Source organism: Melanotaenia boesemani, chromosome 18, assembly GCF_017639745.1.
Source record: "Melanotaenia boesemani isolate fMelBoe1 chromosome 18, fMelBoe1.pri, whole genome shotgun sequence".
Lineage (NCBI taxonomy): Eukaryota > Metazoa > Chordata > Actinopteri > Atheriniformes > Melanotaeniidae > Melanotaenia > Melanotaenia boesemani.
In genome coordinates, this window is record NC_055699.1 from 15,490,264 (window position 1) to 15,514,969 (window position 24,706).

Consider the following 24,706-nt stretch of genomic DNA (forward strand, 5'->3'; position numbering starts at 1 on the left):
TTTTAATGCAGTGTACCCTCCAGAAAAACAATGAACGCTGCAAACAAAAACCAAGACAAACATGGAGAAGATTTACCTTCCGATATTTTTTATGAATTTCGAAATGACGAAGTTCCTTTTGAAGATGGATGGAGTTTAACCGAAGGGGAAGAAGACTTTGAAGCAACAGTAAAAGCCATCCAAGCCCGAGCAGAAGCCAGAGCTCGAGCTAATCAAAGTTCCAGCGCAAACGCCAGCACACACCCACCGCCTTCCGTAGCACAGTTTTTAAGACACTTTCTCTGGGAAATGGGCATGAAAGAAACACTCGACTGTTTTCAGAATGAGTGGGCTGAGATGGTACAGAAAGGGCTGGTAGATGAAGAGTGGGTTGATGTGGTACCGGACGTATACATTGAAAACCAGCGCTTGGACAAAGAGCTTAAAAACGCTCGACGGGAGAGGGAAGAATACAGACAGGCCACATCTGTCGCAGCTGAGACACTGGTACAAGTCAAAAGAACCAGAGACATCCACCGCATGCGGCATAAGCGTGTTGTTCAGGAAAAAAGCAGAGTAATCGAGGAGATCAGAAAACTCAAGCAACAATGCGAAAGCCACGAATCTGCACTGAAGCGGATGAATGAAAAATACCAGGCAGTTCTAAAGCAGGTCATGCTGGTGGCTATGCAGACTGACAAATCATTATTAGAGGTGAACAGTCAGTCAGACCAGCAGGGGACCCTCGTTTATGGGGGTGAAGCAATGAACAAGAGTGTCAGAGAGACAGCACATCCAGTGACCCAACCAAGACCTCCAGCACATCGTGGCTGCCCTGGGAGACAGTTGAGGGTGCAGCCAGTGAAAGAAAGCAAATGTTCCCTAAAGTGAATATCAGACCTCATTTAAACTGTCTTCATGTGTTCATTTCCATTGTATAGAGAGCACTTGTGAGAATTTATTGACCCAATGTACTAAAACCTAGAGATAAATATTTTTCTTTGTCTGTACTGCCTAATAGTGTGAAAATATGATGCAGTCGTTTGATTTAGTCTAAGATATCTGTTGCTAAAGTCTCAAAAAGATAAGTGAAATAAGGATGTCTTAGTTAAGCAAACGTCTGCTGACATTAATGTAAAATTGTATTTATTATATTAACCTACTAAACATTCAGAATTGGATTCTTGCAAAGATCTTGATGTTCTCAGTGTAATTTTTGTTGTTCAGTTGAGCGGGATCTAGCTTTAGTGATCTGTTTGGCACAAATGAAACTGCTCCAATATTTCTCACTAATTCTGGAGTTCTGTGTAATTTGTAGGCATGAATTTGAGTATTATCCAATAGTGAATAGACAGGTTTATGGTTTTTTTGTGTAAGTTGTTTATTGCCGATCATGAACATAGGCACCGTATAATGTTAAATTTAGCCATTGTGTTTAATTTAAACTAGACAGAGGAATAAACCTAAAATTAGATTAAGCTCTATTAAGCTCTTCACTAAAAAAATTTTTTTTGTTATGGGCTGACACTCAAGCCGTGCACATCACAACAGCATTGGACAAAATACAACAACAAGCAACCCCCCCACACAAACACAAAACCCATAATAGACTCACAAAAAGTGATTAAAAAGAAATAAAAAACAGTATAGCATTTTAGAAAACAAACAGCACACAACAAAACTAAATAAAACAAATGTTTTCTCTAATTTTGATTTTCTCTTTTTCATTCATGCCCTCATGGAGCAGCTTGTAATTGATCTATCTTGCAGCTCTAGCTCAGGCCTTTTTGCATGAACGAACCACAAGAGGGCAATCTGTAGCAGGCTGTCGTTGGTCTTCTATGCAATGACTGTTTAGAGGAGCTGCTCTGTTCTCTCAGAGAACAAGCATGTGGTGATAAGAGATAAAACTGAAGAATCATACTGTTTCTGCTTGTTTTTGTTTCTTATATTCACAGCAGTGGTACTGCAACAGTAGAGTAATGTTTGGGGTGGAAATATGCAACAAAATAGACTGTTAGGCAGAAAAAAATCAGTCTAAGTTATGCATACTGAAGGCTTAATGGCTAATGTGTGTTTATTAATTATGAAAATAATATTGTCTTGTAGGGAGGTCAGAAGAACTGACACAAGAAGTCTATGGGATATTTTAATCATAATTAGACTTACAACAAGCAAAGAGGATTTTTCTGCAATTGTGATTGGGTTTAACTTAAGCTAAGCTGTTACAAAACTTTGTCTGAGGTGTGGATAATCATTTAACATGGTATGGCTGGAGTAGCATAATAATTCGCTGTATGTTCTCACACAGTTCCTCTTTGCTCTAATCTTAAACTTCTTACTAGAGTAATAATGTGGCACAGAGATGCTGAGAGAGCTCTTTGATCCAGAGAGGCCCAGGCACAGCTACAGTACGTGCAACCAAATGATTTATTGTTCTCTCTGGACCTCTGAAGTGCCACCCGTTCTGCAGTTTTGAAAAATCTATTTATGACTTTTAAATTAAATTCAGTGTTAGACCATGCTTGGGTTGAGACACTGAAACTTTTCCTCAAATGAAATATTTTTCTGCACTGGCTGCCCTCCCCTGGCACCCTCATGGACTAGAGGTGAACTTTGGAGAGTTTTTGAGCTATAAGTACATTAACTACAGAGGTTTTTTTTTTTGTTTGTTTTTGCTCCATTCTTTTCATTCTTTTCCTGCAGCCTGTGCCATTGTTGTTAGCTTTCACGCCTCACATCGATTCCACAGAGCTCTGGTGTTTTATTCTTTATCTGCAGAGCTGACAGACATTTTTACTTTTGATGTACTTATTGTGCAGATAACACAAATGAGGATACGATAGAGAAACAGAGGCATTTACCAACTGCGATAAAGGCAATAGAGGATTTCTATCTGCTCCCACCTTGCAAAATTTAATAATCTCCTGTAATCTGAAGTTATTTTGTGATGTTCCTTTAAAATGACTTCTGCACACAAGGCTGGCTTGATAGAGGGCAGCAGGTTTATTTTCCAACCTCAGTTGAAATGATTTTTCTTATTAAAGTTTCCCGAAGTGGTTGCTTAACTTAGAGACAATGACTTAATGTGGTGCTTACTCATAATGAAGTGCAGAGATTCCATTACTTTGCTACCCTCAAGGAATGTAACTGAGAAATGGGAAGTCCCTCTCCACCCTTGTTTTCATTAATTGCACCACTTTAAGGCCATTTTAATTCTTACAAACTATTTCAGAGTTAATGAAATGATGCATAAAGGCTGTGTAGTGTATTTTCTTGCCTCCTCACTAATGTTTAACCTCTGTGAGGGCATGATTGTCCCTCACAGTTTTTTCCTAAGAAGTTTTTTGACTTTGAGAGTCTATCTTCAGTGGCTTGAGCTGATTGGAATTCCTTACCTGCCTGCTCAATTCCCTGTGCTGTCCTTCCCGCTCCTCTCTCCACTGAGACCCCTGCCCACCTCAAAGCCTGGCTGCAGCAACCTTTGTGTCAAACAGAAGAGAATGGAGAATGAGAAAATGCTCATTTTTCTGCATCCTTGACTCAGGCTTGACCAAACTAGCCACACATCCCCTTACCTTTCTGATTCTGTGCTTCTGTGCCCTGTTTAAGGAGCTGAGTTACAACAGTCAGTAAAATGCTATTGATTTAGGCAAGATAACATTGTTATCTTGCCACCACTTTTAATTATGCTATTCTCAGAATGTATTGTGAAGAAATTGTTTTTTTTTCTTAGTTTTCTCCCTGCCACCCTTTTGCAATCTATACGCATTAAATTGATTCACGCTGTCTGTGAGTATTCCCTTCTTAATAAATCAGTTTTTCCTGGGTCTCTATGGTAGATAGCAGGTCAAACTCAGCAGTATTTTCTGCTTTAATGTACTTTGCAGTGCAAAGATTGGCTCATGGCTGTTACTCAGCAGACATCCATCATCTTCAAGGAGAGCTACATGGAAAGATTGCCCAGACAGAGTTGACAAAATCCTGCATATTTATCTCATGTTTGTTCATTTCAGCACAAGGATTTTTTTCTCAGTTATGAAACTGTCTGTGGAATTATTTGCTCCAAGCCAAGAGATGCTTTACCTGTCAGTCACTGATGATGCACGATGTGGGAACACCTGCCAAGAGTACAGCATGCAGCATGGTGCCACATTAGTGCCTTTTCTTCCAAATGCACGATGATAAAGTTTACCACTGGACTGTTTTTCTTCTTAAATTTTAGTACGAAGAATAATTTGTAGTTGAAAAAGTGTTTTTCATGAAGTTTTTCTTTTCCTAAAAGAACCACTGCTGACACGTGTAGCTGAACTACCTATAAATTACAAGGTGAGGTCATTGCAGTTTATGAAATCTAAATCTATTTTAAAAATTTTAGTAAGTTTTATAAATTAAATTTTTTTTATATCTTTGGGGACTATATTTTGGGGTCAGCATCTTAATTTTCCCAGTGGTGCATATAGCTTATATAATTTCAATTTAAGTTGTCAGAAGACAGCAGAGCCATAGGTGTAAGCACTGATAAATGTTAACCAAATCAACACACACGCAGACACATGGACACACCATCTCACTCCAGGCAGGCAGGTGATGTACAATTTTGTCCATCATTGTTCTACATTCATGTGTTTACTACAATAATCAGAGTAGAACAATATGTTTCATATTTTTACAATAAAACTATTATAGTATAACGCGATAAGGTCTGATTTTTAGTTTTTATTTTTTTAATTTGGGTGAAATGTGGGATTAGAGTTGTGCCAAAAAGATAAAAAAAAAAGATACTTAGAATGTCAAAAAAAATTAGGCACTTTATAGAAAAAAAACAAAAAAAAAAAAACAATAAAAAAACAATCTAGAAGCTGCGAGAATCTAATCTTGCTTTCTGTCTGTTCACCTGATGGCTGATATTAATCTGTTCCTTCCTTCTTTTTACCTTTTAGTTAGTAAATCCTGAAAATTCATCCATCTTTGTCATAAATATTTGATTTTGTATAGATTGAGAAATATTTTAACTGTTGCTGTTTGAAGAGAAAACTGCTGCTAAATCTGTTTATTTTAGTGCAGGGCTCTGCAAACTTTACAGTCCAAAGAGCCATTTTCCCCTCAATCCAGTTAAATGAAACTCATTCAGAGCCGCAAATGTTATGAAACCTTTTGAAAGGCAAGTTATAGCTTTTGCTAAATATCTACTATAGGGAATTTGTTGTTATTTTTGAAGAACTGCATTTTTATTTCCATTTTTGGTTTTAAAATAAAGAAAAACATAAAAAAAAAAAATTTAGACAGACTTTTTTCTATGGAATATAGATATTTGTGATATTTGTTGAAGTTCCAGAGAGCCACTTGCTACTCTGGAGCCGCAGATTGTAGACCCCTGATTTAATTTTGTAGACCAAAATTTAATGCATTTTCTTCATATAGTAGTAGGCCTTCTTTTAGAGGAAAAGGACATTTTGGATGTAACAATGCGATTAATTGTGATTAAAGATTTTAATATATATACATGTGCGAGGTGTTATTTTTGGAATGTGTGTGTTCATACACATGAAGTAGATGAGAAAGTGGGTCAGGGAGAAGTCTGGTAGTCTGTCTGCGCTTATGAGGCTACTTCTTTGCCAGATAAATTAAACACTGCGGCCACAGCAACAACAAAAGTTATTTTCCTTTTATTTCCGTCTGGTCATTTTGCTCTTGAACTATGACATTTCTTTGAAGGTTTAGTAATGATAATGCTCTGGTCTGTTGTCTCCACTATTGGAGAAAACTCAGACAAAAACAGCTGTTAAATTTTCCACCTCCTCATCGAGTTCAGGGGGCAGAGGAGAGGTGATTCCTCCTGGGTGAAGCTGCAGCTAGTTTCAGGGATAGTTCCCTTCCCTTTTACCAGCAGTGGTAAAGCAGATACAAGACTCTGCTGGAACTAGCAGAGCTGTGTGGTGTTTATTGCTACAGTTGGTATCAAAACATTCACTGATAAACACCAGTTTCTCACAGCGACTTTCTCTACTCTCTCTCTTTCTGTACTCCCTCTCTACCTTTCTGATTCCTGCGTCATGCGTCTTTCCTCCTCTCCAGCTTGACCATTCTTATAGGGGCCACGCTGTTCATTTAAAAGTTCATTTGCAATAATTATTTTTTTTTTGGCCCGCTGGCCCCCAGTTGCCAACCACTGCTTTATGTGCTCTCATGAAGTCATCTTAGTTGAGACATAGACTTGATCACATAGATTTACCCAATGAGTTATATTATTGACAAATAAGTGTCTATTTAAAAGTAAGGAGGAAAAGTATAAAATGAATATAATAAGCTGATTTTGATGCCCCCCCCCGCAAAAAAAAAAAAAAAAAAAAAAAGCAGAGAGACAGAGAATGTGTCTGAGTGTAAAGGAAAGCAACCAAGCTTGGGTGCCGGAGATTTGAACCTACAAATCTAAACTTGAGAAGCATTTTGAATGGAAGAATGATATATTTGAGATCAAGAAGGGCAGAGCAGAGTTTTAAGAGAGAGAAATGTGACATTTGAGTGTGACAACAAGAAGTCTTGCTCTCAAATCAAACAATTATGCTCTTGATTGATTGATTGAAATACCCCCATAAAAGAAGAGGGGGGAAAAGGACCAGTTATCAGGTTAATACTTTAATTTTTAAACTGACATTCGGCCGTCAATATACTTTTCTTGTTGGTTCATGTTTCATTGATCTCTTTGTAGCTTCAACCTCTTGTCCAAATTTGGCAACTTCTTGATCCAAAATCAACCTGAGCCCTAACCCTAGGACTTCAGATTATACAGTTTAAGACCAAAAGGGAAAATTCATATGACTATCACACCCAGGTATTTATGGGGCCTTCAGCATAAATTTAATTTGGCTACTGGCTCCTGTCTATTGCAGTTGCTTGATGATTCCATACTCTGTAAATGTAACACACTCCTTGAACCCACATTTGAGTTACTTAAAGTTGGCTTCCATCATACTGGTGTCAGTCTGGATGTAGTTTTTAACCTGGCAAATTCAAGAAAAATAGTTAAGCAATAATTAGCATTTTTAATATTCAGAGTATTGTAGTGAGTGTGATATACTGAACTTATATTTGCGCTTGCACTGTGCAGCCCACAGCAGGAACTGATGAAACCAGTATTGTTTGTTAAACTTTTCATTGTCGACACATAACCATGAAAATAATATAAAACTGAATTTTTAGGTGCATCACAATTTCTACGTATATTATTCAGTGATATTTTGTAATTATTCTTATTATTTTCATATTAAGGAATCTTGACATATTGAGCTGTCCTGGATGTCCCCAGATAGCATGGGCTCCCCATGTGGATGCTCAGCCTGTTCATGCCTTGGGCTAGCCCTGGCATCCATCATATTGGTAGCCTCAATGCATAATTGCCTAAGTCGTACTGTATTTTAAGTTTCTATTGGCAATGATGCACAGTCAATCAGCAATATTAGGAGAGTATAGTTAGACAGATATCACAATTTAGCCTAAATATGACTTAGCAATTGTGCTATACTAATGATATATGGCCTGATTCAGATAGCTTAGCCAAAAAGCAGAAACTACAAGTATTGCTATTTCTACAGAGGACAAAATGTGCCCAGCAGTACATCGAAACACATGAATTTTTCAAGTACTAAATCCATAGAAAATCATAAATCTTCAAGCAACTTTCAGTTAAAATGTGTCTTCATCCTGGTCAGTGACTTTCATGAGTGTACTTTATAGCATATCAGGGAACCTTCCAGCAACATTTTCCTCATTTAAACTTTTCTCTTTTAGCAACACTGTCTGTGTTTATGTCTGACATTTTATAATAATGGGTCTGTTCTGCTGGAAACACTTAGTGACATTAGTGGTACAAAACCCATTAATGTGTCACCTGCTAGCTACGGGATACTTCATATTAACTTGGCAAAGCTTTTCATAACTGTATGTTTGGGATGTGACTAAAAGTTATATTAAATATATTCCCGGCAGCATTGGAAACTTGTTTACTATTTACAATTAATGACAAAAAAAAAAAAAAAAAAAAAGGAGTAGCAGGTGGAGGATGGGGCCTTTCAATGTGCTGATAAAAGCTTTGTTATATCAGCAGCTGTAAAAGTAAATGAATTCTACAATGGCCTGTAAATAACCCGCCTCATATTGATCAGAAACATATCTATTTCTTCTGTCTTCCCTGCCTTTTCTTTATCAGGGTCAGAGGGATGTGACAGAGTTGGGGCACTGTGACAGCAGTTAGAAGAGGTTTTGACAGACAGACTTCAGGAGGCTGCTTTAAGAAGGCGATGTCAGGCCAGAGAGCAGTGACACAGTGTGAAGGGAGACAACCAGCGCCCTGTATCTGATCTGATGAGAAGTGGCAGGAAGAGAAGAGAAGAAGTTAAATTCAGCCTGAAAGGCAGGCTCCAGTCTGAGGTCAGCTGGAACAGAGAATAGATGATGACCACTCCATTAATACTGCGCAAGAAATACTTAGTCAAAGTTGATGTACTATATTTAGTTAAAATATCTTTATAACCTGAGAAATCAAAGTTAAAGGATATTTGTTGTTTATAAAAAAAATGTTCTGTTGTCTTTTAAGATAACTTTGCACTCATCCTCATTTTCTGAGAAGAGGGAGCACAACTAATGCTGATAACAACCTGTCAGACTAAAAAAAAAAAGAAGCATAAATAGATAAATATATAAGGCTTTTAGCCTTATATAATAGCACCTACCTGGAAAAACATTTACCTCTAGATATTTAAGCAGTTGAAAATAATAAAATCCAGTGCAAAGTAAAATTGCCACAAGTGATATACAGGCTGTGCAGAATTATTAGGCAAGTTGTATTTTTGAGGATTAATTGTATTATAGAACAACTACTATGTTTGCAATGAACACAAAAGACTCATAAATATCAAAGCTGAATAGTTTTGGAAGTTGGAGTGGGGCTTTTTTAGTTTTAATATCTTAGGAGGATATCTGTGTGTGCAGGTGACTATTACTGTGCAAAATTATTAGGCAACCTAACAAAAACCAAATATATACCCATTTCACTTATTTATTTTCACCAGGGAAACCAATATAACAACTCAAAATTTACAAATATACATTTCTGGCATTCAAAAACAAAACAAAAACATATTTTCGTAGGACCGAATTGAGTAGCCCTGCTCTATGGGGTTAAGATCAGGTGAACAAAGAGGCCATGTCATTATTTTTTCTTCTTTTAGACCTTTTCTGGCCAGCCACGCAGTGGAGTACTTGGATGCGTGTGATGGAGCATTGTCCTGCATGAAAATCATGTTTTTCTTGAACGATGCTGACTTCTTCCTGTACCACTGCTTGAAGGTGTCTTCCAGAAACTGGCAGTAGGACTGGGAGTTGAGCTTGACTCCATCCTCAACCCGAAAAGGTCCCACAAGCTCATCTTTGATGATACCAGCCCATACCAGTATCCCACCTCCACCTTGCTGGCGTCTGAGTCGGAGTGGAGCTCTCTGCCCTGTACTGATCCATGGGCCCACGGGCCCATCCATCTGGCCCATCAAGACTCACTCTCATTTCATCAGTCCATAAAACCTTAGAAAAATCAGTCTTATGATATTTCTTGGCCCAGTCTTGACGTTTTATCTTGTGTGTCTTGTTTAGTGGTGGTTGTTTTTCAGCCTTCCTTACCTTGGCCATGTCCCTGAGTATCGCACACCTTGTGCTTCTTGGCACTCCAGTGATGTTGCAGCTCTGAAATATGGCAAAACTGGTGGCCAATGGCATCTTGGCAGCTTGGCAGCAGTTATTTTGCACCTTGTTTTTTCAACACGCTTCTTGAGACCCTGTTGACTATTTTGAAGGAAAGGCTTGATTGTTCGATGATCACGCCTCAAAAGCTTGGCAATTTTAAGAGTGCTGCATCCCTCTGCAAGACATCTCACTATTTTTGACTTTTCAGAGTCCGTCAAATCTCTCTTCTGACACCTGATATGCTTAATTGGTAGTAGGCTTTCAAGCCTGTAGCTGTTCGAGTAGAACAACATGCATAAAGAGGATGATGTGATCAAAATACTCATTTGCCTAATAATTCTGCACACACTGTATATACATGTGGGATTGACGAGACTCCAAATTCATCCTAAACTGCCCATCCACAGTACTGGTCCAGATTTCAAACCATACATGTAAGAAACCCTTCAAACATTTAACGGTTTATGGATTTTTGCACAGAAGAATGGCAAAAAAGGAAAAAGACAATAGATGGGATGTTCCCACTGAAGAATTTAATATATGAAGATATTTGTTGTAATACATTACTTCTGTTTCTGTTTTCATTTTTCTGCTTTTGTGTGGGGGGACAACTCAGGAGCGGCTAAAGCTGACTGTCCAAACAGAATTCTGCAAAAGATTTTTCACACCCTAAACACATCCCAGTGTGGAAACAACAGAGTGTGTTCAGTGAGAGGTTTCTTCAAATTCACTGAAAGTCAGAAATGTACAGGAGGTAATTTTTGCCAGCAGCCATCACACCTGGGAACGAGAGTTTAACTGAAAGTTAATTAATTTTTTCTAGTTTATAACAAAACAAACAAAAGAACAAAAAAATATTACATTGCCCTTTCCCTTTGGGGACAAATAAAGTATTTTTCGTTTATTTAATTTCCATTCATTTCATATAATCTAAAACCACATCAGTGTAATGCCCTGTGAACAAGGCATGTTTGCTGTGTGGTGATTGGCTGGATGGACTAGCTGTGTAGTTCCCCAGATTTGATTTGCTGGCTGTGCGATTCCCTTTTAGCCCTTGTCATTTTGTTTTGTTTGCTTCTACTGACTCCTGTTTTCAGATTTTGTTGGTTTCTTTTCCTTTTTTTTTAAATAGCTACACTTACCAATAAATGATCTTAATCATTTAATTCTGGTTTTAGTGTTACTACCCATTTTTCCTAGCTAAACCAGGATTCTAACAATAAACACCTGAATCCAAATTTTCAACACTTGGATGTTCCATTTAAACTCAGTTTAGGGTTGATCTTCCTTAAGGACAGAGTTTTCCATGCTGTTATTGTAAAACCTTGTTTGTGACTGTTCTCCCACATTGCATGCAGTTTGGGATGAGATGCTCCCTCTCAACAAGAAACTAATACTTATACAGCGGTTTCCAGAGCTTAAGGGAAATTGACTGTAAGCCACTAACTACATATCAACCTGACTGACTCATCTTAAACTTTTATGGGAAAGTCTGATGTGTCACTCATGTTGGGTCATTTTCTTTCCCAGACTTATATATTGAAGGCTTCCACATTAGCCTGATAATCATGATTATCAACAGCTTTGTTCTCAAGAGAGCCTAAAACCAAAGTAAAGCAGCAACAAAGCCACACACCATTACACTACCACAATGACGTACACACATCTGTAGGGATTCTTTTTTTGTGTCTGTGTGCAGTTACATTGCATTTGGAGACGTGTCTCCTTGTATTTGGACATGCATGGCATGCTCTTGCCTGAATCCATAAGCAGTTTTCCAAGATGCATTAGCTCAAGAATACAACCAGTCAAGTGATACCCTGCTGGCAGCTGTCACTGAAAAATGAGTGTGTCTATGTGTGAGAGGTGATGGAAGGGTGAATTGATGCTATATCTCTTTTTGTTCCTCTGAAACAGGAATCAGATATTTGTCTTTATCAGTGTAAAAAAAAAAAATCTAAATCCTATCTGGTGATGGATTGTCACCAAGACAACGATGAGACCCCTCACAACCAGTTAATTCAGGCTATCTGATGACTGAGTGACAACATCAGGGCCTCACACTTGTCTATTTTCTCCCAGAGCGAGCTGCTGAAGCATGTTTACCACCAATTATGTGCTTTGGGGAAAATGCCAAGTTTATAAATAGCATTTTGTTGTGTGTCTCTCTGTTTGTGCCCATAAAACCATAAAAATGAGACTGAGAGCACAGCACGTTTACGTCATGAGCCGAGGGCTTTGATCAGTAAATGAGGAGAGGATGAGTCACTCTGTTCGCTTAGATTGCCTTTTTTTCACTGGCTTACTTTCTTCGTCAGATTGCCTTTCAGGTGGGCTTTTCTGCTGTTTTCACAAGGACCATTTTTAGCCTTCACTTTTACTACTAGATTTCTTAAGCAAACATGCGCTCATCACAGTATAACACTGTATCTCTCTGAGTAGTAGTACAGGTGTTTTTTTAATCTGCAATTCTAATCCAACATGTTAAAGACTAAAATTCAAAGCGGCCCACAAAACCCACGTCAGTGTCCTGCAGAAAAGCTCAAACTAATTTTGTGGTCCATACCACATTACATTTCCATTCTTGCCCAAATGAATAAAACTGACACAAAATATTTAAAATAGACAAAGTTTGACTCCTGTAACAGATGGTCTGGACTTCATTTCAGTTTTTATTTTCACTTACATGCAGGCCATTTAGCCTTGGCTGCTGTAATATGAATGGATTAGTGAGTCTCTTGTAAGCTCCTGCTGGGTTCACCCTGCCGCCATCGGCGCCAGCCACACGCTTTACCTTTAATGTTTTCCATCTGTCATTTGACTCTGTAAATGGGGTCATTTGAGCCACACTGAAACTTAATTTTATGAATCTGTCACGGTAAAATCAAAATATAACGTGTTATGGGGATTTGGGGAAAGTTTGTTCAGCTTCTTAATAGAGGTAAGAGTGTACATACCAATAAAGTGAGAATGGAGCCATGTTTACGCCAAAAGCAGCTTCTTTAAACTGGTTTTTAATCATGAGCAGAGTAGCTAAAACAAGCCAATTAAATGTGATCCCTTTGCCTTAGTTTTCTGGGGACTACATTGTGATTGGAATTGGTCCAATAACTACCTCTATCTGCCAGGGGACAGGGCTGAAACTGCAACAGCTTGAGGGGTTTACATTAAACTGTATCCTACAGGTTGTTCTGGACGACAGTTTTTGTTAATATGTTTGTTGAAATTAGACTAATTTATATGTATGACTGGACAGCAAAAAAGATCTCAGTAAAGCATGACTGAGAGTAAGCTGCCGGTCAGGTAGAGCCGAACCATCTTCTCTCATTTTCCTGTCAAGTTTCAGAACCTGCATGTGAGATGTTACATCCACTTATTCAGCCCTGAGAGAAAAAAAGACAGTTGCTTTTCTATCAATGCTAATCTAAGCCAATAAGGATGAATGCTGGTTAAAAACTTTCTGATTGTCCTCAAATGTAACAGGTTAGAAGTTATTATTACATAGTTATTGTTTTTAAAAGCCTAAAATACATTTCATTAAACAAATTTACACTATAAGTCTCCACAAACCTTTAATTGAAACCTGATAAAACAGTACAAGAAATAATTCTGCAAAAATATACCCACTCAATCTTTTAAAGAAATCTGTGATTAAATAGGTTATAAGAAAAAGGAAAAAAGTGAAATATCATTATAGGATCTCTTATTATGTGATATTATGCAGAGATGTATTAAAAATCACAACTGTAAATATAATAAAAATGATTTGCTAGTACAGACTGGCCAATTAGCATAAGTTAGCTTACATCTAAAAGTAAGGGTATATTAATCAGCTAAGTGTTAAATTTTCATCCCAGTCTTCTGTTGCTTTTCTCTCCATTTGAACTGTATACTCTTTGTTAGGGTTTGCCAACAATAATAGAAAATCTTGGCACTTGTCTTCTACATGCTCCCATCAGGTCTGACATTTTGCCCATCATTCTGAGGATCTCCCTGCAGAGAACAAACATTTATCAAATGTTATTCTCCACTGTGTGAGATGGTAAACAGTGTGTGATGACTCACCAGGACAGAAAATGCTCCAGAACGTCCTGACTTCCCCCTCTTGGGTGGATCAAGTTTCACCTGTCTCCTCGCTCTGATCACCTGAAAGAGTGTTCCCATACATGGCACTGTTAGCTTTTTTTAATTGTGACTTTTCCAAGAGAACAAACTTTATCCTATGAATAGAAAGGGATTATGATGTACTTTTGCAATTGAAAAAAATGAAAGTTTCCTGTCTGAATGAGTTCACTTTTGAAGACTGGATCATACAGGTGAGCTTTCTTAATTGATCCAACATAAGAGATTAAGGTAGCCTTATAACCATGCTAGCACATCCAGCCTCTTTGCCCCAGCTATTCCTCTGCTGCTTTTGGGTTGCCATGGAGACCCACCTGTAGGGGGTTGGTTTTCTTGTCTCTGCTAAGGAGGGAGAGGGAGCCGGCACGGAGTTTACGCTTGTTCTTTTTCTTATTTGCAGCCAAGTGTCTTCTGGACCTGTCAGCCTTAAAGACATAGACACAGACGATTATACTAACACTACCACACACACACTGCTGTACTGTTGTTCAGTGCACTAAATGTTTAAATTGAAAGCATCCTAATCTATTATTTTGTCCCTTGATTTTCCCCTAATACAAATGCTCTAATATTGTACATAAATTAATCAACAAATAATGTTAATTTCTTTTAGATTGTTTCTGTCTGTCAGCAAGAGCAGATGATACAGGATGACAAAAACTTCAGCTTGACCTTTAGCATCATCTGCCAGCTCTGTAATCCCATCTCCACACCCACACTTGGCTTTTGCTGACTCTTGTGTGACTAACCAGAGTGGTTTACCTGGATGAGAGTGTTAGGGAAGCCTTTGACAGCGAAGGCTCCAGGCAGGCTGACGTGACTCAGGTGGGTGGGCACCCTCTGCTCCAGCTGTCTCTTACGTCTGAACAAAACCTGCAAGGATGAGGCAGTCACAACCACAACCACAGAGAGGGAAACAACAATGGCTGGTGTGTTTCTACAGGTGATGAATTGCATCAGGTTTTGTGTGCAGCGGGTTGTGAGAGTGCTTCGTTCTGTTTCTGTTTGGTCTTTAATCATACTCTAATTTAGTCTCCTTTCCTCGGCTGGAAGGCAAGCTCCAGAGAGAGGAAGTGTGGTGGGCGGGGGATAGGGGGGGCTGCTGTAAAATTAATATTGTTTGTGGCCCCACCATTTCCTGCATTGATTTGCTCAGAATGAGTCACTGCTATTGATCCACTTATTTTCCTAATAAATGCACTGTCACTTTGAGTAATAATTGGGCTTTACTTAGCAAATTAGGACTTTACACTTTTAATGGTTCCTTGGGGATTTGGCCCCATTGATGATTTACTTTTCCCTTGCCAAGTGTGGAAATTAAAATGTTGTTTCCAGACACTGAAAAAAAGTGCCTAACATTTTTTCTTTTTCAATGTGTTGATAACAAAGATGACTATCTTAGTGGCAAATGATCATCAGCCATTTAGTTTTCATGCAAAGTGCTTCCAGTGATTGCTGTTGACCTACATTTTGATGATTGCTTTAGTTTCCAGCATTGTAAGACAGAATATTTTAGATCTGGCTCTAGCACAGCAGCTTTGGTGTAGAGTTTTGGTTAAATGTAATATGAAAGAAATATTTTATGACTTAATCTTTGGAGGTGTACACATCGCACTGCTCTTATGTAGAAATTGATATTTGTTTTTTCCTCACAACAGTTTAATATTTAGTTATTCTTTTTGGATTCATTTATAAACCTTTTAACAGAAATCTGGACTAAAGTAGATGAGGAGATTAAACAAATTAAACAAAAATTGTGTCTGATACTATATATGTTGAGGAAAGAAATACAATATTACATTTGAATGAATGGCAAAAATAACTGAACTTGGAATATTGCATTAGGATCAGATATTTTTGATCAAAGCTGTGATGCCAGGGTGTGGCATCCTGCTTTGTTTATGGATCTTAAAGATCTGATAAAGTTTGAGCACAAAGAGTTTATGAAAAATGGATCTGGCAAGAACAGCAATCTCTGAGAAAGTCACACAATGAAGAGTTTATAAAACCATTTGTAAAAAGTCAAAAGAGTCCACCAACCCACAGAATGCCTGCAAATGAAAGTAATTCAAGAACATTCTTCCCCTTTCTAGAAGTTGTCTAAAGAGCCTTCAATATACTAGGCGTGTAATACACCGAGAGGGCACAACTGAAACTACTATGAGTAAAATTTTCTATTCTACTTTATTGATTTTTGTTTTAAGTTGATTCAATGTATGCTAGGGCTGTCAAATGATTAAAACTTTTAATCAGATTAATCACAGTTTACAAATTACTCACACATTTCAAATAATTTCAAAATAAATCACAATTCGCAAGTTTTTATATGCCTGAAATTTGCCCGTCTTTACTGTATTGTATCAACAAAAAGAGCCAATGCTACAAATATTTACTGTTAACGGACCTTCCCTTGGGTAAACATCAGATGTCCAAGGGTCAGTAAATGCAGCATGTAGTGTACTTCTATGTTGTTCTAAATCATCTATACCATGTTGTAGATCATAATGTAGAATTCATATATCATCATCTAACCAACCATTTCCATGGTGATAATATCGGTCATAAAACCAGCCGATGTGATGTCTGAAGTTAAACAGCCAACATTGATAAAGAAACTCAGATAAAACTGATGATCTGGATAAAAACACGTCCTGCAGCAGCGTCACTTAAAGTAAAAACCTGTTGATAAAATAGATCATTGGCTGTTTGTTTTACATGTTCTTCTTCACTTTTTTACACTTTTTTCCTGGCCAATGCTCCTGCTTGGCCCCCATCAGAACTTTTCTAGACCCGCCCCTGCACAACTAAAATATAAATCCTTGCTACAGAAACATCCTTTCGTCAGCCACTGTGTTAGGGAAGGTCCTGCCAAACACGACGCTTTGGGGTAAATATGTGAACCATGAACAGCTAGTTTCCTCCTTCTCAGCTGAAGGATAAACAAACGCAACGAGAGAAAAGCTGATCGGCTGATCACCAAAAGCCGTCACAAACAGAGACGACCAGAGCGCCATTAGAGTAGAAACGTTGGTGCAAAACACAGCTGGGCTGTTGCACGTTTAAATAAGAATGCAGGAAAAGTGCAGGTGTTGAACCCTCTCATTGGGAAAAGAGTACATGTTGAAACACCCCCTTTCTCCACGGAGACAATGTCCATGGGTTGCTCCATTAATGCTGTGTTTATTATCAAGTTAACATGTTATTTTTGACAGCCCTAATGTATGCCTTTTCTAAGAAAGCCTAACTAACTAGATTTTACAGTGTAAAGGACATCCACTGATGAAATAATTCCCAGGAGGAAAACTGGTGACTGGTGAAAACTGGCGACAGTGACCCTAAGCAAGCAGTTCATTCCTCTGTAAAGAGGCTCATGCTTATAAACAGCACACCACTTTTGGCACTTTTCACATGTCATTTAGGCACATTTTCTGCTTTTAGCGTATCATTTCCCATAGCTGAAATAAACAAGTTAGGGCTAGGGTATAATCACAGGGCTGGGTGTCATCCTCTCATAGTGAGAAATGCTATACAAAACTAAAAACATGTATGTTAATAACACACAACACAATCTGGTATATAATAACTATGCCTAATTATAAGAACAGGCTTAGGCGGGCTACAGCATTTCCAAGAAGTGCCGAACGGCAAAAGGGGGTCACATCAAATACTGAAAGCAAATGTTCAGAGATTTGTATCTCAAAAATGTAACATTAAACTATCAGCGCAGTCATATAAAACATTCTGGCTGGCTTTCAAAATTTGCATTGCAAGGAAAGGGTTAAATTGTTTTTTTTTTTTTCATGTGTGTGGGATCTTTTAGGGTGGGCTGCATGTGTGTGTAAATAACTAAATCTGACTAACAAAATGGAAATATAACAAATTACATATTAACAATTTAGTCAGCTTTTGCAACTGAAAGTCATTTATAAGAATAATTGAATGCATACACAGAAATGGAAATTAATTAGACAGAATTTAAAAACATACATGCTGAGTTTTCATTTTTCTTTCCATTAAAAGCAAATTCATTTCTGAATTATACATTATCTATGTAAAATTAAAGGGTAGTAAAGCTTAATGAACTAATACTGAATACAGTCTTGTTCCAATAATTGAAGGATAATTAATTAATTATAAACTGGTCCGATTATCCCTTATCCCCTTATGGTGTGCTTTATGATAATATTGTGTTGGATTAAAAAATTATAATAAGAAATTTCAATCTAATTTCTTCAGTTTATTTGAACTTGAGCTCAGCATTTAGCTCCATTTAACAGCTAATGGAGCAACCTTTTCAAATACGCATTAAAGTTAAATTAAAAAGGTTTAAACATTGCTGAAAGATGTGTATCAGCAACAGCCTTTATCTTTGCTGTCTGTCTCTGATATCTGACTGAATGACTGAATGGTACTGATGTGCTTGGTAAACAGAGAAAAGAGATTCTCTGGTGGATGAACTCTTATGTTCTTCAGAACGTAACTGCTGTGAATCAATCAGTAAATAAGGTCTTATTTCTCTGGATAGTTAGGGTTAGAAAACCAACATGGTGAAATCCCTTCTTCTTACAACCTAACCACCACCCTCAGGAACACCACACATTGCAAGCAGTTGATCTTATGACCACTAGATGTTGTATATTTCTTGAATGTCTTAGCCTGCATCTGTAAATAACGCATGGGGTCATATTTAGCTCTGTCTCTGGTATCCTCTAAATACAGAATTGAAATTGAACAATGACATTTAAAGAGAAATGTGAGTGGTGTTACTTACCATCCCCTCAGTTGAGGGTAGTGCTCTCTGTTTTCTTTGATCTTCATGCTGAGAAGAAAAAAGTTAGTCACTGCTTACTTTTAATTAAGAATATGAAAAGATAGATAACAAGCATCCTTCAGTTGATGTGCCTACATTTTATGCCTCTGCTCAAAAATTACACATCCACAATGACATGATTATATATCTGCAAGGTTTATTGAATACTTTTGGAATTGTAGTAAATGTAACACTTTGTAAAGATAAGTAAATATGAGAAGAATAAATGAAGATGGCACATAGCAAAAAAGAAAAATGTTTCAGGCTTGCCCAAAAAAACAAACAAACAAAACATTTCAGGATAAACATGAATATACCTTTGAAAGTATGACTGTAGCTCTAAATCTCTATCAAATCAACATACAATCTCTGCAAGGATCAATTCTAATAATGTGAAACAGAACAAAATTAGAGAGGCTTTAGTACAGAAAGCTCAGGGGAGGTCTCCAAAATGGCTATTTTGGCACAGACTGGCGCAATCTCTTCTTAAAGTCCCACAGCTGGGGATATATGTTGTGATGTATTTTATTATTTTTTAAAGAAAATATTTCTGAAACATACCTTTCACCAAAAGAGACAGCACTCCTTGAGCAGCTGTAATCTTTTGGGCTTTGGCAAACTCATTAAATCATTCTGTTTGTTTTATAAGTTGATGGTGTTTATTAAATCCTTGTGCTGTTGCACACAAAATCTGTTGATGAATCCCACAAAATTCCTCATTTGACGTATTCTGCTTTTGAGGGAAACAGGCAAACACAAGTTAACCGAACCAAATGCAGCAAATTTAGTTTTTTCGCTTCTGCTGGTATTAGTTAACCCTCACCACAACTGAAGCTTATAATTGCACATGCTGTAATTACATTACAAATAACTGTTGCAGAAAAAGCACATGTGGCGCCAATTCTCTAAGATGGAACAGAATTCCCGACACCCTCCTGCTGCTGTCAAATCCGTTGTCCAGATGAGGGCAATTTCTTTGGACAGAACATGAGGACAGTCCACAGAAAAATGCTAACCACAAGTTTGAAGTATAACAGCTGGTAGCCACATGAAAAGCCAAAAGGGGAGCTGAAGGGTTTTTGTTCCACAGAAGGGTATATTTTTGGTATAGTGGCACCATGTCTGTAAAAATCATTACAATGACATTGTTTCTGCATGAGAAAAAAAAATTACATGTCTCCACAGGTCAGGGTTAGACTGTACACGTCTTTGCTATGATTGTCACAGCAGCCTTTTTCATCAGAGTCAGAATGGACCAACTTACATTCCAGCAGAGTTACTGGTTTCCTCTGGCCGAGTTGCCGTATAAACACTAACCACACTATGTCTGAAAACTAACCAAATCTGTCTGCTTCTGGTTATTCAAACCTAAGAAAGCACAAACCTTAAAGCCGATTTGTCTCTCCAATCATTAGAAGATATTCATCACACAACTGAAGTGATAGTATTTAGATGAATGAGATCAAATAGTTTACAAAGGAGAAAAATTACTGTTCTGTTCGAGTGTTCTCTTGACGTTTTCCCATTTTAAAACAAAAAAAAAATGTTATAGTTAAATTTCTTATAAGTTTCTTTTTTATTTTAATTAGAAATAAAGTTGGATTTGTATAGTTTGCTACAAACACTTACCTTTGCAGTATCTAAGCAGCACAAATGATGACTGACACATAATGAACACCCTTGTCAGTCTCTTAACTATCACCTCCATTAGTAGTGCGTCACTTACCTGTCTGTCTGCGGTCCCTCCGCTGACACACAACTCTCCCTGGCTTGCTCCTGAGCAGTCAAAGGCGTGTGACAGCAGGCTAGCCTGCAGACACAGCACACACAGCCAGACACTAAACCCCATGATCCAGGCTGGAACTAGACTGTTCCCAGCCTCTGTCAGCTCCCTGCTTTATACTCTCGGCTCTGCTAATGGGGAACAGATGCGGGGGAACGGGAGGCCATGCCAGCTTCACGCAGACAAACAGCCCACCACAAGCATGTGCTCTACGCCAGCCAGTGGCCTGTGGTACTGCAGAAACATGTCAGACATCTTGCGGGGCCCACCGCCCCTCTACCCCCATCCCGAAGAGAAGTATGAAGCCCGTTTTCCACTTATGCCTGCATTACAACTGCTTCCCAAGTGTGTGTGTGCCCATGTGTGTTTAAATAAGCCAGTGGAGAGAGAGGAAACTTGTGCTGTCAAAACTGTCCTCACAGCAAATGAAAAATTGGTGTTTTGATTCCTGTTATGTCTCGAAGAAATGCAGCATTATGCCGGGAATTTGTCTCCTGGCACAGTCTAGATAAATCTTTCTTCTCATCCTTTCAGAATATACAAGTTGTTTTTATATTTATGCAGATCTTCACAGATCCAGACTTCAGCGAGTCTTTTAGAAACAATAATTACTCTGCAGTAGACTTCTCTGTGATATATACAGCAGTTATCAACACTGTCAGCCTGCAGACTCCCATTTAAACCAAATGGAAGTAAATAAAACAGGTTAGATGTGGATATAAATAAAGTCTTTTGAGGCTGCTCGTGATTATTCAGGAGTGAAAAAGTTGAAAGGGAAGCTGTACGGTACTATTTCTAAACTGAACATCGTGCTTTACATTATCCAGCAAGCACACGCTGACAGAGTTAGTGCACCTCTGTGGGAGTTTATACAATATAGCTGGTAAAACATAACACACCATTAAAGATGTGTGTCCTGCTGGGGTTTTACATGAATAGGCACCCTGTCTCAAGGTATATTACAGGATGGAAAGAATGAGTGGGAGCAAGGAAGAGAAGAATTCAAGTCTAATGTCTTTAAGCCGCATGCTTTTGGTCACAGAAGAATTATTTCCCATACACTGCTGTGAAAATTATGGAAATTAAATACATTTAATTTCCGGTCCAAGTCAAGTCCATATACAGCTTTCCTGCCCAGCAGCTTGTCAGGGGACGATACTCACACTTGCTCAGCAAACTTAAAAAAAGATTGTGAAAGCAGTGAGTCAGAGCTGTTGTGGAGAAAATGAAACATGGATATTAATTTTCTTCCCCCGCGTTGAACCCTAAACTCCCTCATTTTCTGGGATATATTTAGTAAGTATTGTTGCAAACATTTCCCATGAGGCTGAGAGACCACTGGCTGGACAGTTGTGGAGTAATGATGTGAATCAATGGCGTGGATGTTTGGTCTGAGACCATAGAAGGGAAGAGTGAAAAACGACCTCTAAGCAGCAAAATGTTGCTTTACTTGGCAGCAGAAACTTTGAGCAGGCAAACACATCCGTTGTCTGACAGGACAAACCGAGTTCGTTTCATTGTTATTCCCTGTTGGAATCACAGTTTGTGGTTAAGCTTAAAACATCCTGAAAATTATGCCAAAATCTTGTTACCACTGTTATAAGTTCATACTAAGTTCTCACAAACCAGAATGGTGAAATGTAAAAAGAAAGTAATCACAGCAGGGGAGGAATTATTTCATACAATTAATATTTCATAATCTAATTTGCTTTAGATCGTCAAGTTTAAAGCAACTTTTATTGAGTCATCTCAGGGACTGAACTGTATAAAATTGTAATGCAGATCAGCTCACCCTGTGGGAACTGTCATTCATCTCCAGCTCTGCTTTCAGCTGCTGTCAGTGTGTTTGACAATGAAACTCTTTAGCTAATAGCCTCTGACCTCACAAGAAAACCAATTTCCACCAATGTCTTTGCGTGTCTGCCTGGGGGATGGAGGTGGAGGTGGGGGGAAGTAAAAAGACAGGTAAATTGTGCCACAAATCTTTTTTTTTGTGTGAGCAACAAGCTTTAACAGCAGGAGGACAGATGTGAGAAAAACAGGAAATGTGACTTAGAAAACATCATCTGGATTAAGAGACATGATTCATAAAGTAATGGATGTTTTCCATTATATAACCTGAAACACTGACTCCTCTGACAGAATATGTTTGAACGTGCCACAACACAAGACATGAATGGAAATTTCACATAGTCTCAGAGGTCAACTTTTCAATGTTACAATAAAGACAAGATATCCTAGTCAAACGCTCAAATAAAAAAGAAATAAAAATTCAAGGCCATGTAGTGTTTAAATGAACAGGAAATGGCAGTTTGCGCATAATAAGATGCCAGTGGAGAGACAGCAGAGCAGGAGCAATAGATTCCCTGTTAATTGATGCAGCCTTTTGAATCAGTTATAACTGATTAAACTTATCATGGTGTCTGAGATTTTTGACATGAGAAATTTAAGAAAAATGAACTGATAAAATAGGATCAGTGGAAAACAACATTGGTCTGATTTTTGAGAGACTTTTCAAATGAAGAAAATGTGTTTGAACAAGCTCAGCAACGTGGTGTCCTTAAGTCATCCTTTAAAAGATGACTCATTTGTGTTTTTAAGAAGGTCAGTGGAGAGCCCTCTGCTGTGCTCTCTAGTCCCCACCATGGTTATTACAATAAACATGTTATCCCATTTACTGAGTTGTGCCTCTTTTTTTACACATATACTTCTACTGTAAAAAGGAAAACACATACAGTCTCACTTATAGCTCCTCTAAGGCGCCTCATCAGTCCTCTATCCTCTCTCCTCCTGGTGCATTTTAGGAACTGAGACACTCTTGTTTTTGTTGTGCTGTGGTCAATATAATGGACACAGACAGCAGGAGGAAAATGAGGAAATGAGGAGCTAAAATGAAATAATTGAGAAGAGCTCATACCCTGATATTAGCTTCCTGATTAGACCATCTGCACCACTGTCAGCACTCTGTTTGGCTATGCTTTGTTTAGAAATAGTCTCACCATAATTTAAAAAATATACATTTAACAAATAACCATGTATGTCATGTCAGACTATGACTTTGTCATGAATGAAGTTGGTTGAAATGCATTTTCTTCCTGTTTGGCATTGCCAGGTATTTGTTTTGTCAAATAAAGCTAAGTAGTTATAGCTCTAGCTGTATATTCACATACTTAAGAGTGTTATCATTCTTCTGTAAGCAAGAAAGTGGGTATCCATGTAAAACCATTAGCTATTTGGTATCATTTCATTATTTGCTTAGGTTTAGGACCCATATAGACCCTTTGTCAATGGTAGCATGTAGTTAAATGAAAATGTCTCCAATCTGAAACAAGCTTCTTCTTAAAAATTCCAAGTCACCAGGGTCAAAATTAGAGCAACATACTGCCTGACCAAAAAAAGAGTTGTCACCCCCCCAAAGAAATAAGGTCACACTAATATTTTGTTGGACCGCCTTTAGCTTGTATTACAGCATGTGTTTGCTGTAACACTGTCTCATTCAGTTTTGGAATGTATAGTATCTGTCTTACAGCAAATAATTGAATTAACTTCATTGTAATTTTATTGCTTCCCCAACCAAGTAGCCTAACTGTCATGTTTCTTTTTTCACAAATATATGTATGATGGTCAAAATATCATTAAAATGGCTCATTTTATTTATTACAGTATCAATGGGCGGAACTTTAGTTTCTTTTCAGGCCCAGAATCCCTGGCAGCGCCCCTGTTGCTGTGACACTGTTTCATTTAGCCTCCGCAATGTCACAAGATTTATTTTGATTCAGTTTTGAAATAATTGTTCTCCAAGATCTTGCGTTGATGATGGGAGATTCAGATCACTTTCTTCTCCAGCACCTCCCAAAGATTCTCAATGGGGATAAAGTCTGTACTTGGTGGTGGCCAGTCTACGTGTGAAAATGATGCCTCGTGCTCGGCTTAATGACTCTTGGCATTGTCATATTGGAATATGGCCGTGCCATCAGGGAAAGAAAAAATCCATTGATGGAATAACCTGCTCATTTAGTATATTAAGGCAGTCAGCTGACCTCATTCTTTGGGCACATAATGTTTCTGAACCTAGACCTGAACAACTGCAGCAACCCCAGATCCTTGACTTACCTAACAGGCTTGCACAGTAGGCATGATGGCTGCGTCACTTCATCTGCCTCTCTTCTTACCCTGATGCTCTCATCACTCTGGAACAGAGTAAATCTGGACCCATCAGACCACATGACCTTCTACCATTGCTTCAGAGTCCAATCTTTATGCTCCCCACCACA

The 24,706-nt window shown here is 38.1% G+C and overlaps 2 protein-coding genes across 2 annotated transcripts; one reads left to right on the forward strand and one right to left on the reverse strand.

Moving 5' to 3' along the window:
* The first annotated feature begins 1 nt into the window (after position 1).
* On the forward strand, positions 2-1,544 carry LOC121629001 (sperm-associated antigen 16 protein-like). The gene has a single exon (XM_041968465.1). The coding sequence runs from the start codon at positions 31-33 to the stop codon at positions 868-870; it is 840 nt and encodes a 279-aa protein (XP_041824399.1). The 5' UTR covers positions 2-30; the 3' UTR covers positions 871-1,544.
* An 11,732-nt stretch (positions 1,545-13,276) lies between these two features.
* Positions 13,277-20,704, reverse strand: si:dkey-12l12.1. The gene is made up of 6 exons (XM_041967484.1): positions 20,376-20,704; positions 18,611-18,658; positions 14,602-14,712; positions 14,154-14,264; positions 13,783-13,863; positions 13,277-13,710 (listed from the first exon to the last, which is right to left on the reverse strand). The coding sequence occupies exons 1-6, from the start codon at positions 20,496-20,498 to the stop codon at positions 13,660-13,662; spliced, it is 525 nt and encodes a 174-aa protein (XP_041823418.1). The 5' UTR covers positions 20,499-20,704; the 3' UTR covers positions 13,277-13,659.
* Between the last annotated feature and the right edge of the window lie 4,002 nt (positions 20,705-24,706).